A 15,046-nucleotide genomic window follows, 5' to 3' on the forward strand; every position below is an offset into this window, starting at 1 on the left:
GCTAGCAGCTACATTTCCAGAACCAGAAGGGGGATTCCCCGGGCCTTGCGGCTGTTTAAAAGGGGGTAAGCCACGCCCCCGGGCACCCAGATTGGCTGGCTGGGGGCCTTGACACAGCCAGGGACTCCCAGATGATGCGGGAACTAAGGCCAGCCACATGGTCTGACTGCAACATCATCCCACCCGGAAGTGGAGCGGTCTTCTTATACATTTAAAACATTTTCGGTTTCTGTACATCTGGGACTACTTGGTCTCACCCCCCACCCCTGGTTTCCAATTTTTCTTTTTGTTCTATTACATATAATTACATTTTTCTAGTCTATTCTATCTCCTTTTTAACCTTAAATCATATTGCATTATAACAACTAACGTTTTTAAGTCTCTACAGTGGTCTTTAAGATATCTATAATTTCCCCCCACTCTTGACTAAATTTTTTATCATCTTGGTGTCTGATCTTCATGGCCATACCTTCCCCATTTCAGACTAATCCATCATCTTGGTTATCCACTCTTTTCTTTGGTTGGGACTTTCTCTTCCTTCCACTTTTGAGCGAGCAGCATTCTTGCAGCTGTTGTCGCATACATAAATCACCTTTTTAAGTCTTTGGGTATTTCGTCTCCTGTTAGTCCTAATAAAAAAGCTTGCCCTTTTCACATCATCCAGTTTCGAACTGGTGGCACATGCCCTTCTGGCTCGCACTCTTTATAAAGACTTGATGAATGAGATTACCACTCCTCTTTTATTGTCCATTCCGGGTTGCCCAGCCACTGCCACAGTATCCTTTCTCTTGGCAGATCAAGATGAGCAGGTGACAGGAAAGGTTGCAAGGTTTTTAGCTGGGGAAATCAGAATACAAATCCACTATTTGACTATTGATTCAAAACCCTAAAACATATTTTATATAATTGACTTACTATTCTTTGTATATCGTATTGTTGTTTTATTGGTATGGCCGATGGCTGATGCAAATAAAGATTCATTCATTCATCATCCAGTTTCCTTTGGCTGATATTATCCTTAAGTTCAGATTTGTCGGTGGTCTTTTTACAAGGAGAACCTTTGTTTTCTTGCAGAGTGATATAGCTGATGTTCCCAACGATACCTCGAAGAACGACAAGAAAGGCAAAGCTAATAACCCCAAAGCAAATGTCACTCCTCAGACTAGTTCCGAACTTAGACCAAATACCACTTCTGGGGTAGGGCCTGGAATGGAAACTAGGAAAGGTAAACACACATCTGAAGGAATTCAGAGATTTCTCACTGTATCCCATTTCTCCTGGAGAAATGAATGAAGGTGCTTCAGCAGAATGTGGTGGGGTGGATGGCTATTCAATAGAGAGCATTTTCAGTGATGGCACCCTACTTGTGGAATGATCTTCACACCTGGCTTGCCTAACTCCTATGTAAGCAGCTCCCAACAAAATATTAATAATAATAATAATAAAGTGACAAAACATCAAACATTAAAAACTTCTCAAAAGAGGGCTGCCTTCAGATGTCTTCTAAAAGTCAGATAGTTGTTTATTTCCTTGACATCTGATAGGAAGGTGTTCCACAGGGCAGGCGCCACCACCAAGAAGGCCCTCTGCCCAGTTCCCTGTAACCTCACTTCTTGCAGTGAGGGAACAGCCAGAAGGCCCTTGGCGCTGGACCTCAGTGTCAGGGCTGAATGATGGGGGTGGAGAAACACCTTCAGGTATACTGGACTGAGGCCGTTTAGGGCTTTAAAGGTCAGCGCCAACACTTTGAATTGTGCTCAGAAATGTACTGGGATCCATTGTAACTGACTGAGCACCTTTTTTTCATTTTCTTAGAAATGTTCCATTTTAAAACATGTTTAGTGCTTTTCATACCCTGATCTCTATTGTTTTCCTCTTTAGAATAAATTCTAAAACACCCCAATAACTTAATTGGTCCTGGGTGGTGTACAAACACTGAAAATAAATATAGTCTGTATTAAGCGGGAGTGTAAAGCATATTTTACAGTAATCCACACACCTTTTCAGCAAGTCTGGATAGCTCAATAAAATGCTATTAAAATTACTGCTGCTGATATTAAAATGGTATCGATGCATTTCTTTTCTTTCTTTAAGGTATAGACCTTATTCCTCAAATAAAGATAGAGGACTTGAAGCAAATGAAGGTAAGCCTATGCAAAAACCTAGCAAGATTTTCTAAAGCCTAGGGACCACAATACAGTGGTACCTCTGGCTATGAACTTAATTTGTTCCGGAGGTCCGTTCTTAACCTGAAACCGTTCTTAACCTGAGGTACCACTTTAGCTAATGGGGCTGCCGCACCACTGCGCAATTTCTGTTCTCATCCTGGGGGAAAGTTGTTGTTTTTTATATAAAAATTATTTATCAATATTAAACCAATTCATATTATCAATACTACAATCGTCTACATTTTCCCCCTTCCCCACCCCCTTTATCTCCTTCTCCCCTTCCCAGACTTCCTTCAGCTCCCTCATCTGATTTTTTCATATTGTTTCTGCATGTTATAAAATTGTACATATCCCTTCCCTGATTATTCCCATTGTTCTAATAAATAATTGTGGGTGTTTATTCAAATCCTGCCAACGAATGTAAATCACTCTGTTGTTTCTTCAAATAGATTGTAAATAATTCCCATTCTTCCTTGAATTCCCGATTGTCCTTTTCACGTATCCTGGGGGAAAGTTCTTAACACGAGGTATTATTTCCGGGTTAGCAGAGTCTGTAACCCGAGGTGTTTGTAACCCGAGGTACCACTGTATGTTAAATTGTTTACCATAGGGTAAAATTGCCCTTGAAACTGAAGCCTTGTGGAAGACTCAGCATGAATCATAAGCCTATAATTCTCAAAAAATGGGCTTCCCTCTCTACCACAGGACTGCTTGCTTATTAGATCGTTAACCAAGAGGTCTTTTACATTTTCATTGGCCTCTCTTTAGCCCCTTGAAAATTCCAAAGTGAATTGACATTATTGATATTTTCTAGAGCAGGCATCCCCAAACTGTGGCCCTCCAGATGTTTTGGGCTACAACTCCCATGATCCCTAGCTAACAGGACCAGTGGTCGGGGAAGATGGGAATTGTAGTCCAAAATATCTGGAGGGCCGAAGTTTGGGGATGCCTACTCTAGAGTATCAAAAATCCACCCCACACTACACTGGGCCAAGTTTATCACCCCGCTGCCTTTCAGTAAGTGCCAATAACCTACTGTGTTGAGAAACCAAGAGTACAATTGTGCCTCGCACACTCTGCCTCACCAGACACTATTGGGTTTTGCATTTCTCTGCACCTAGAAAACCAAGGCAATCTTTCATCACAGTTTGGCATGGACCAGGGGCAGGTTAGGAGTTATTAGAAACAGGAAACCTTCCTCTTTCGCTTCCCTCCGGGCATTTTCCTGACTGGTTTCTACCATACTGTAAAATGGAAAATGGTAAGACACAGGGCCGGCTCTAGGTAGAGCCCCGGTGGCGCGGGGCCGGTAGGCAGGGCAAAGCCGCGCGGAAACCATGCTGCACCCTGCGAGGGCAGGGGCACAGGAGCGATCTCCGCCCCTCAGCGTCAGGGCGCCCGACCTGCTCGAGAGTGCCCTGGTAAGACATACAAGGACTGCTTGAACAAGCCAGTTGTCTCCACCCCCAAGCCTCCACCTCAGATTCCTCCATACGTTGGTCAGTAATATACACAACATGGTATTGTATGCCAGCTACCCAATGTTTAAACGTGGTAATGCATTTATAATGTATCTTTTAAGTCAAGAGAAATGTTTCTGGGTGCTGTTCTCTGAATTCTTGTGATTTCAGATGTATCTGAAGGGAAGTTAATCCAAGTTGTGTGTTTTGTTTTGTTTTTAATGTGGAGCAGGCATACATAAAGCATTTGAAAAAACAGCAGAAAGAGCTCAATGCTTTGAAGAAGAGACATGCAAAGGTACGGGAATTTTTAATGCAAGTTTTTTATAGAGTGTTTTGTGCCATTTTTCTGTTTTGAGAGATGGAGTGGGAGAGCTGGGAAATGATTGGTTGTTATGATCAGTTGAAAATTGTTGGTTCAGATAACCTAAGGTTAATTATAACAGCTAAATGGAGCAGCGTTTCCCAGCTCAAACTGTGGGTCTCCATGTTCCTAGTGAATTGCCTCTGTCCCTCAGCCTAAACCACTTTTAAGTAGGTGAGGCTCAGTCAACCTCTCAGAACTAGCTAAACCTACTTACAAGTTTTCTTTAAAAACAAAACAAAACTGTACTATATAGCATAAAGTGTCATGATCTGTGTTGCTTCCTGGAATATGTTCTTTCCCCCTCCACGAGGAAAGGAAAATCTCCAGGAAGCAAACATGATGGCAAGAAGAGAAATATATATTGTGGCGTTCCCCTCCCTTAAATGTGATGTCATTCAGACAGCTCCCACATTATATTGAGGTGATACTGTGTTCCCTTCATGAGAACTATATGGCAAGAAACATAGCCTAAGATCTCATGCATAATATTCAAGAAAAAACACAAATAAATGAGGTCCTGTAAAATCCAAAAGAAAATTGGAGAGATCAGGGTGGAAATAAATGTAGGAAGAGTTTCTACCTTTAGAACATGCCCCCCTATCAAATTCTTTTTTTGAATTTTACAGTACCCACAAAAAAACAGAAACCACAGCCCATTTACTCTTTCATCCAGAAAATGTTCAGAACTGCCATTTATCCCTTTTCATCTCAGGTATTCCTCTAGTCAGGATTCTCTGTGGATGTCTAACTTTGTCAAAATTACATCCACCTCCTTTCTCTAAGCAGTTGCTCTAATGTTCCTTAATCAACATGTATATCCCTCGATAAAGCTGACAGCTTAATGATGCTGTTCAGATTCACTTTTCTTTGAAATCTCTCTGGAACAGCAATGTCTGAGCTTTGTTCCTAGTGTAAATCATAGGCACTATGTGTGATTCGTTTCCCAGAAGTGTTGTCAACTTATTTTGGAATTCAGGTTTAGATTTTAATACTTGAACTTCAAAGTGTTGGCCAACATTCACTTTATCTCACATTAAAATGAGTGAAAAATTCTCCTTTGAGATTTTGTAAAGGACTCTGCATGGATTAAGTTATATGAAATGTGTATATTATCATACAAAGATGTGTTATGAAGAGGCAACTGCAAACTGATTTATAATTAGTGACATCAAAAGTAGCAGCTTGGTGTCCCACATTTCTGCTTCAATCTGAAATGTCCAAATTGGCTAACATCAACAACTAAAACCAGTTAGGGTTTTTAAAGGGACATAAAACAAGAAGAGAATACTTGGCATAAAAAATCATGGATGGACTGATATTGGTATATATTACCCCCAGTGTGTATAGCATTTTACACACTACAAGAGGAAAAGGGGAGAAAGGGAAGGAAAATGAGGGCAGAGCTAAACAGAGGAAGTTAGTGACACATAAATGGGCTTAGTAACCCCGGCTCCAGCCTAACATCCCATGTTTTTCCTGCTGCAGGAACACTGTGTCATGCAGAAGTTACATTGCACACAAGTTGACAAAATAGTAGCACATTATGACAAAGAAAAGTTAGCTTATGAGAAAATCCTCGATAAAGCCATCAAGAAAAAGGGGTAAGGTCTTTTTGAAATTTTGGTGCTTGTTCATTTTTAGGATGTATCTTCTGCATTGGAGAGCCTGATGAAGTAACATACCTAAGTGTATAAATGATTCTTTCCTTTTGCTTCATTGGTATGGGAAGTTGGAAGCTGAGAATGAGGCATGCAAATTTGGCCCTTGAGATACTCACTGATGCAAAGCTTGTTCCCAGAACAGTCATTACTCCTCACAACTTTTAGAGGGCTGGGCTACCCCAATGAGGGCATGGAATAGTTGCCTTCAGCAGAAGACTCCAGAGATGGTGTCATCTCCTTGCCTCCAGCCTCCATTTCTTGGGCCTAGTTGTCACTGAGGTGCTCAAACCGATCTGGGCTGGAGCACTTCAGATTGCAGTCGGGGAAGCGGCATAATTGGGTGGAAGAAGGAGAGAAACTCAAAACCACGATTGTCTATAAAAACAGTTTAAATTTCATAAACCCAAAGCCTTGCTATTAGAACTTTGTGGCTGTATGACAGCAACAGCAATTAAATGTACCAATACACAAATACAAATTTTAAATTCAGAACAAATGCTAACTGCAGCAATAATGAAATTGCTCTTCCCAGTTCTCCACTTCTATTGAATTGGGGGCAGCCATTTTGACTCTGTATCAGAAATTGCAGTTTAACCCAAAGACAGTTTTGGAATAGACTTACAATTCCAGTGCTGGTGGACATCTTACCTTCCCCTTTTGCCTTTCTTTTCTATTGTACAAGTTCCCATTCCCCTGTTCCCCTTTGCTTGCTGAAACTTACAGCAGGAGAGTTACATGTAGTTTGTTAGATTTTTTCAGGGAGATACACAGCCGCTATCTCCATGCAGTCACCATAGTGTCTCGTGTGGCCCAATTGTCACTTAGATATCACACTCAAGCAAATGTCAGCTGGGATAGCTCAGTTGGCTAGAGCATGGTGTTGATAAGGCCAAGGTTGCTGTTTCGATCCCCATATGGGACAGCTGCATATTCCTGTATTTCAGGGGTTGGACGAGAGAATCCTCAGGGTCCCTTTCAACTCTGAATCTATGACAAAAATATGGGATTAGAATTGAAAATAAAAACTCTGTGTCACGTTCAATCTCTCGCTTACACACACACACACACAAATAAATACATAAAAATACTGTAATGTGTCATCAAGACTTCTTCCATGTCCTCACTTAAAATTCTGGGTGGCCCTTTCTGACTGGTGGGGCAGATAAACGTGTGTGTGTATACAAAGCATGGCCACAATCTTAACTCCACTTACCTGGGAGTAAGCCCCATTGAATTCAGTAGGGCATACTTCTCAGCTGACATGGTCAGGCCTACTAGAAATTGCCCTGACAGTGTAGCCTAGTGGTCCTCTTCCCCTTCCTTCTTCTGCAACCACTGTGAGCAGCCAAACTGCAAATGTGATGGCGCCTCTGACAAACCCATGGGCGGGAGCTAGGATTGCAGCCTTATAGGCGAATAAGCCAACAACATATGTAGTATGACTGGTGAGTGAAAGGGAATAATATTATTCAGATAATATGCTTTGATATTTGGTTGTTTCCCACAATTTACTAGGATGTTTTGATATGTGGCTCTTTTCTTGAACATTTCCCTGCTTGTTTGTTTTCCCAGAGGAAATAATTGCCTTGAGGTGAAGAAAGAAATAGAAGATAAAATTCAGATACTAACATCAGATCACAAATCTAAGGTAAGAGAAGAACTGGGCATTTTGACAGTGCATTCTATCACATGAAGCTCTTGTGGGTAGATAGGTGCTCCCAGAGGCAGCAGATAACTTGCTCCTGCATCAAAGAGTCAAAAGAAAGACTGGAAGTCCGCTCAGAGTTGGGTGAAACAAGCCACAACTTTTATGGAATTGAGTAGCTTCCAACCCTTCTCTGGTCTAGGCTGCTACTCCTTTCCATTGGGGGAACTTGGGAGGAAGGATCTCATAAGGCAAATGGATTATTTCTTCCCTTAGGAGTCACCAGTTTAAGGTATCCCATTTCTACTGATCGGGGTTCTGCAAACCTCTTAAGGAGGACCCTTCCTGAAGAGGTTTGTGCAAGTGCTCTGAGTAGAATTTCGTTGGGTTTCTGCTTTAAAACGTCCAAGAGGCTCAGTGGTTTAGACCAGTGGTCCTCAATCTTGGGCCTCCAGATGTTTTGAGACTACAATTCCCATCATCCCTGACCACTGGTCCTGCTAGCTAGGGATCATGGGAGTTGTAGGCCAAAAACATCTGGAGGCCCAAGGTTGAGGACCACTGGTTTAGACCACAGCGCCACCCATGTCTCTGTTCTACCTGTAATCTGTGGCTACATTCACAGTGCATCATATAATAGGTGGTGGTTTTTTTCCCCCAGGGGGGTGCTTCTTGTCTTGATAAGACACAGTAGTCGCATGGCAATGTCTGATTTATGTTGTGCGATTCCTTTTCTGCATGGATATGTATGCTAATGGCTTCCAAAACCACCTGCAGAATAGTCCTCTTGACAACTTGCCTGACACAGTCCTCTTTTGCTAAAAGGTAAAAGAAATTGTGGCACAGCACACAAAAGAGTGGTCCGAGATGATCAACACCCACAGTGCCGAAGAGCAAGAGATGCGTGATTTCCACCTGAGCCAGCAGTGCGAGTTACTAAAGAAGCTGCTAATTAATGCTCATGAGCAGCAGACCCAGCAATTGAAGCTTTCACATGACAGGTGAGCATGTTGGTGCTCCCATTCAGACAGGGGGGGGGCCTCTGAGCTTGGGAGCTGATTTAGTTCATTTTACAAAACTGCAATACTGTAGCAGGAAGCGATCCTGTTCAGACTTCGCTATGCGGTTTTATATAAGCAACCTGGCAGACTGTGAGCACCGAATAAACTACTTTTTGATGTCAGTAGAGGTTGAAGAAAAACTGCCTTGTTCAGAATCAGCTTTAAAAGTAGTATTTTTAAATGCTCGTCATCTTTCTTGTTGCAGCCATGGTGGAGGAGAATCAAACACCCTCTGTTTTCTTGGATTTATTGTTTCAGAGAGTTGCTACTGAAATTTGACATTATCTTTACATTCAGTTTGCTACTCTGCTTCTCCCATTAAGCTCTTCCCAACCCAAATCCTGGAACCTGCAAAACATCTCTGAAATATCTTTCATGAATGTTTGTGGAGCTAATTCATTTAGTAGCCTCTTGTAACGACTGTGCAAGTTATGAAGCATTAATGACACTAAGCTAATCCAAGAATGGAATTTGTCCTTAATAAAATAGAAAAGAAGATGCATGTTGGCAATTCACTGCTCTAATGAGTTGTCTGATTTTTATCAAACATCTACAATCCTCAGATTATACTTCTTTAATTTGTAGACATTATTTTCATGATATTTTGAGTTATGAATTTGTTTGCATGTACACTCACGCATGAATGCAGACACAGTTGCAGATAAAGGGGTGAAATCCATTATAGCAGGCCTCCACTCACTTTACATAGCTCCTCATTCCTCCTCTTCTCCCTACATCCCATGAAGTCTGCTCTGGAGCACTGGAAAATTTGGCCAGGCATTGAAATCATTAGTTCTTCTGCTTTGAGTTCTTCCTCACACCAACTTTTAGGGTTGCACTGCGATTTTTCTGTATCCTTAATGTTCCGTGGGAATAGTCTGAAGCTGGTGCAGGATTAAACCCTGTCCTCCCACTCATCAACCAACGATATCAACTGCTGGACAGGTGATGTGGTCTGGGGAAAATGGCTTTGTAAGCCAAATTGGACCCTTTGGATCCACCCACAGGACACAGGACACAAGTTCACTATTCCTGTTTTATAGAATTCTGGCAAGTTATGATGAAAAGCCCTTGATCTGGAAACCAAGCTTGGAAACCAAACCTTATAGGGAACAGTTGAAGGAGCTGGGTATGTTTATCCTGGAAAAGAGGAGACTTGAGAGGAGATAGGATAGCCAACTTTAAATATCTCAAAGGCTGACACATGGAAGAGGACAAAAGCTTGTTTTCTCCTGCTCTGGATAGTAAGACTCGAAGCAATGGCTTCAAGTTTCAAGAAGGAGATTCCAGCTAAACATCAGGAAAAAAATGTCTGACATAAAAGCTGTTCGACAGTGGAACAGTCTCCTTCGGAAGGTGGTCTCTCCTTCCTTGGAGGTTTTTAACCAGAGGTTGAATGGCCATCTCTCATGAATGCTTTAGTTTAGATTCCTGCATTGCAGGGGGTTGGTCTAGAATATGAACCAAGGTTGGAGTCCCTTCCAACTCTAATTCTAATCACTATTATGTTATTATTTATATCCCACCCATCTGGCTGGGTCCCCAGCCACTCTGGGCAGCTCCAAGCAGAATAGTACAAACACGAAAAAAAACATTAGACATTAAAAACATTATTTCATTGACATCTGAAGGATGATTCTATGAGATGGAGATATGTCACAGCCCACCTGGCTTGGTGTTTTGCTAACTTCTGGTGAGGAGAGGCCTCTGGAGAAATTGGCCTTTTTGTGGTGGGAAGCCTTAAAGAGACTGAGCATGGCATTCTGGTTCTTTTGATACAGCTAAGTACTCCCCCACCCCCCACCCCACCCAAAATCAGTCTTAAATGCAGCCCTATGCAGATCTTCTCAGAAGACAGTCCCTATGAGTTTAATGGAGTTTCCACCTGGGTAAATGGGTACTGTATAAAACTTCAGCCTGAAAGTTTGTCAGAACAATCCTATGTATGTCTGTTCAGAAGTAAGCCCCATTGAGCTTTGTGGAGCTTATTTCCAGAAAAGTGTTATAAGACTGTAGACTTTTTGTCACGATTTCACCTTTATCATTTTATTAGGGAAAGCAAAGAAATGCGTGCCAACCAAGCAAAAATTTCCATGGAAAATAGTAAAGCCATAAGCCAAGATAAATCTATCAAAAACAAAGCGGAAAGAGAGAGGTAAGTACTGCATTCTATTGCTGCACATTGGATAAATTCTCACAGACCAGTCTGTTAAAAATTGCATTTTCAACTTCGTAATTTTACGAAAGTTGTCTCTACATGATTCACTTGCTGAGCTTTTTTTGAGGACTTATTCTTTGGAATGCAGGTACAGAAACGTTAGCTTCCTGTGTGCACGTAAGCAGACAAATCAATTTGAGCACAGATATTGGTGTCCTCAGAATAGCAGGAGTCGCATAGGAAACCAAATTGACAACAAAGTGAGTGAGGCAAATAAATTGTTTGATGGAGGATACCCGATAGCAGGAGATGAGAAAAAAATGTCGTGACTGATGTAATACGGGATGTTCTGTGAGGGCAAAACATGTTCTGTTTATAATTCCATGGTGGAAAACAGCCATCCCCTTTTCCTTACAACATTCTGTTATTGCTGTTATTCCTGATGGTGTGTCTACAGGAATGTGCAAGCAGCAAGTTGCCTTACCCTTTTGTTGAATCCGCCCTAGGAAACAGGTCACTTGTCCTGATTCTTCAGGAGAGTACCTCCTGGGGCTTTAAAGCCATATATGGAGAATATTTTGTTTATTGTATTAAATCCCATTCTTCTTCCAAGGGTGATGTCTTATCTCCAGAAAGCCTGCAAAAGAGGTTTTATTAATTAATTAATTATGTGTTCTATCCTATGTCTCCCTCAAGGGGTTCAAGATGGTGCACCCGGTTATTTCTCCCCTTTTCTATTCTCTTCACAACAAGCCAGTGAGCTAGGCAGAGAGATAGTAATTGGTTTTATTTGTTTATTCAGTGTATATCCCACCCTTCCTTCCAAAGGACCCCAGGATGTCAAGGCCACCAAGTCAACTCCATGACTTGGTAGATATTTGAACCGGAGCCGGTGTTTGTCCACAGACAGCTTTCTGGGTCATGTGGCCAGCAGAACTAAACCACTTCTGGTGCAACGGAACACTGTGACGGAAACCAGAGCGCACGGAAACGCCGGTTATGGTACCTATTTATTTACTTGCACTGGTGTGCTTTCGAACTGCTAGGTTGGCAGGAGCTGGGATAGAGCAACGGGAGCTCACCCCAGAGGCTCAGTGGTTTAGACCACAGCGCCACCCGGGTCCCGGGGATGATAGGAATTGTATCCCAACACCCTTTGGATGGCACCATGTTAGCTATCCCTGCTGACCGGAGCAGCATTCAAACCTGTTTCTCAATATCAAGACAACAATTTCCTGGACCAAATGTGTTGCCGCTAGTGATGGAGTTAATGAGTGGAAATTCTTCATTTTATGAGGGTTCATGTTTATCTCTAAAGGAATTCTACCCTCATTCTCTAAACTGCTAACTTCTCTAGTTTGAAAATTGGGAAAATAAGATGCCTTTCTGCTAAAAAAAACTAACCTAGGGTGATGAGGTGGGAAAAGATGTGAAGGCTCCTGTACATTTTTATGTTGTGTAGGACTTACAAACTACAGCTTTTAAACTCCCTTCTACACAGCTGATAAATGTTCAGGAGCTCTGTCCTATTTTGCATCTGACTACCCAGGTGGCGCTGTGGTTAAATCACTGAGCCTAGGGCTTGCTGATCAGAAGGTCGGCGGTTCGAATCCCTGCAACGGGGTGAGCTCCCGTTGCTCGGTCCCAGCTCCTGCCAACCTAGCAGTTTGAAAGCACGTCAAATTGCAAGTAGATAAATAGGAACCGCTACAGCGGGAAGGTAAACGGCGTTTCCATGTGCTGCTCTGGTTTGCCAGAAGCGGCTTTGTCATGCTGGCCACATGACCTGGAAGCTATACATCAGCTCCCTCGGCCAATAATGCGAGATGAGCGCACAACCCCAGAGTCGGTCACGACTGGACCCAATTGGTCAGGGGTACCTTTACCTTTACCTTTACCTTTACCTTCCTAAAACCGCAAGTTGCCCCATCATTCTCATGACAACTGAGATCCTTCTGTCAGCACTTGGGAACTTCAACTTGGAAGCTCCAAATCTCTGCGATTAACAGAAATTGAACTTGAGCTGCTTGCGCCATCATTAGTCTGTGCACCCTCTTCTCACTGATGTTTATTTGTTAAAAACGAACAGATTCTACAATGTTAGAAATGTCTTTTATAGGCGTGTCAGGGAACTGAACAGTAGCAACACAAAGAAGTTTCTGGAGGAGAGAAAGCGAGTAAGTAGCTAATTAGTTCACATATCCAAAAACATCTGCATCATACTCTCCAAAGAGTCTCTCCTTTTAATAGATATCACCACACTTCTCAAAAACTCACCGGTTTGCCTATTTGAAATTTCACAGTAAGACTAAGTACACTGCTGTTTCAATTTGTCACCTGAGTAATTAATAGCATTATACCAAACTTTCACCCACAGTCAAAAAAAACCTTCCCATTTTAAGTGGTATCTTCTTCATGCATGTTTGTTGCAGTTTGTATCCATTGTTCCCCATCTCTGCTTCTCCTTTTACACCACCTTAAAAGGGGATGGGGAAGCAGGGTCTTACTTTCCCCGACATCTTGCTTTCCCATATAGCCTATCCGAATTGACCTTGCTTGACATCCTGTGAGCAAAGACATCTCATGGTTCTCCCTTGATTTACAATGTTCCGATAGTCTCTCGGAGCTTGTCTCACTAGTTGGTCTCTGCTTTAGATGTTCAGTTTGTGTTGTTCTTAAATGTATAGTTGGTTGTTCTTGTACTGTTTTTCAATAGTAGTAGTAGTAGTAGTAGTAGTAGTAGTAGTAGTAGTAGTAGTAGTAACCTACCAACATACCCTTTGTTCAACATCTGAACTGATAGGGAAAATCATAAAGAGGGGAGTGGTGGCAAATGTTAAATCAGAAGTGCCAAAGAACCAGCACAGGGCCGTCCCTAGGCCCGAGCTGGGTGGCGCAAGGCGCCAGGGCACCTGGCCATCAGGGGCACGGAAGGGGAACCGAACGCTGGTGTCTGCCTCCGCGCGCCTCTACTGTTGAGCGGCTTCAGGCAGCTCTCCGGAGGGGCACGGGGAGCGCGAGCCTGGGGCTGCCTCCTTCGCGCCTCTCAGTTTTTGAGCGGCTTCAGGCTGCTCTCCGGAGGTGTGCAGGGAGCGCGAGCCTGGGGCTGCCTCCTCCGTGCCCCTCCTGCCTGCCTCACTCACAGGGGGCGCCGGAGGGATCTTGGCGCCAGATATGGTTAAGACGGCCCTGAACCAGCCTTTGCTTTTGTAAGAATCTATCCCTCCACAAAATTTTAGAAGAGTGGCTACTACGTTTAATAGTCCAAACAGCCGCTTAGAAAATTCTGATCATTCGTTTTGCATTTGCCTGTTTTTATTTACAGCTGGCAATGAAGCAATCAAAGGAAATGGACCAGCTGAAGAAAGTTCAACTTGAGCATCTAGAAATTCTGGAGAAACAAAATGAGCAGGTAATTGTGCAATGGCCTATGAAAGGCAAGTGGGGGTGGGGGTTTGAAGCGTTTAGTTAAGGAATTGGTTATTGGAGTAAATGATCAAAAATACATGATGGACTAAATACTTTAATATGTGTGTGTCTGTGTATTTTGTGTATATTATTTTTAGTTGAAGTACTCAGAAAAATGAATGGTGGCAGGCTCCATCTTAAAAGAGGCACATTCCCCCTTCTGTTCACATAGCAGGGACTGCCTCTTATAATACCTGAGTGCCTCATCAAAAAATAAAGGTACAGTCATACCCTGGTTTTCGAACAGCTTAGTTCTTGAACGTTTTGGCTCCTGAACGCTGCAAACCTGGAAGTGAGGGTTCTGGTCTGCGAACTATTTTTGGAAGCTGAATGCCCGACGGGGCTTCCGCGGCTTCCATTTCCACTGCAGGAAGCTCTTGCAGCCAACCAGAAGCTGTGCTTTGGAAGTCAAACAGACTTCTGGAACGGATTGCTTTAGACCAGGCATCCCCAAACTGCGGCCCTCCAGATGTTTTGGCCTACAACTCCCATGATCCCTAGCTAACAGGACCAGTGGTCAGGGAAGATGGGAATTGTAGTCCAAAACATCTGGAGGGCCGAAGTTTGGGGATGCCTGCTTTAGACTCCCAAGGTATGACTGTACTTCTTTTTTACTATTTGCAAGTGGATATGAATTTAGTCAAATCAAATGCAGAGAATATAACTAAAACACCTGATTAAGATTTCCTGAATTGGGTGCCAGCCCTAGTGTTTTTGTTATGTCATACACTGTCACCTTCAATCTCACCTGTTAATGCAGATCATATTTATTTTAATAGTCTTAGTGCTCGAAGATTTAGGATCGACACTTTCAAAATGCTGTTTTGAAATTGTTTCGCTTTCCAGTGTATTTTCTCTCATTCCACTAGGTTTTATTTCACTTTCACTGAGCACAAAACTTGCAAGAGCAAAGCCAGAAAGATGTGTCTTTCCATAGGTGCTTCTCCTTTTTTGTGGGTGTTGTTGGTGTGGGTAAGCCTTTCCAAGTCCTGTAGTCCCTGCAAAGAGAGAGCACCCTCTTCTGGGTGTTCCTTAATGCCCCGAGTTGAGACTGGGCG

At 42.7% G+C, this 15,046-nt stretch overlaps 1 protein-coding gene across 26 annotated transcripts in view; it reads left to right on the top strand.

Annotated features, from left to right (window-relative positions):
• Positions 1-15,046, top strand: part of PLCB4 (phospholipase C beta 4) — a 183,701-nt gene that overhangs the window by 163,114 nt on the left and 5,541 nt on the right. For all 26 annotated transcript variants that reach the window (XM_088665578.1, XM_088665585.1, XM_035110090.3 and 23 more), the window contains 9 exons: positions 1,075-1,225; positions 2,095-2,144; positions 3,861-3,926; positions 5,481-5,596; positions 7,229-7,304; positions 8,127-8,302; positions 10,416-10,517; positions 12,640-12,697; positions 13,846-13,932. In XM_088665578.1, the coding sequence (XP_088521704.1) occupies positions 1,075-1,225; positions 2,095-2,144; positions 3,861-3,926; positions 5,481-5,596; positions 7,229-7,304; positions 8,127-8,302; positions 10,416-10,517; positions 12,640-12,697; positions 13,846-13,932 (882 nt within the window). The remainder of the gene's footprint in view (positions 1-1,074; positions 1,226-2,094; positions 2,145-3,860; positions 3,927-5,480; positions 5,597-7,228; positions 7,305-8,126; positions 8,303-10,415; positions 10,518-12,639; positions 12,698-13,845; positions 13,933-15,046) is intronic.

This window comes from Zootoca vivipara, chromosome 3 (assembly GCF_965207765.1).
Source record: "Zootoca vivipara chromosome 3, rZooViv2.hap1.1, whole genome shotgun sequence".
NCBI classification, from domain to species: Eukaryota; Metazoa; Chordata; class Lepidosauria; order Squamata; family Lacertidae; genus Zootoca; species Zootoca vivipara.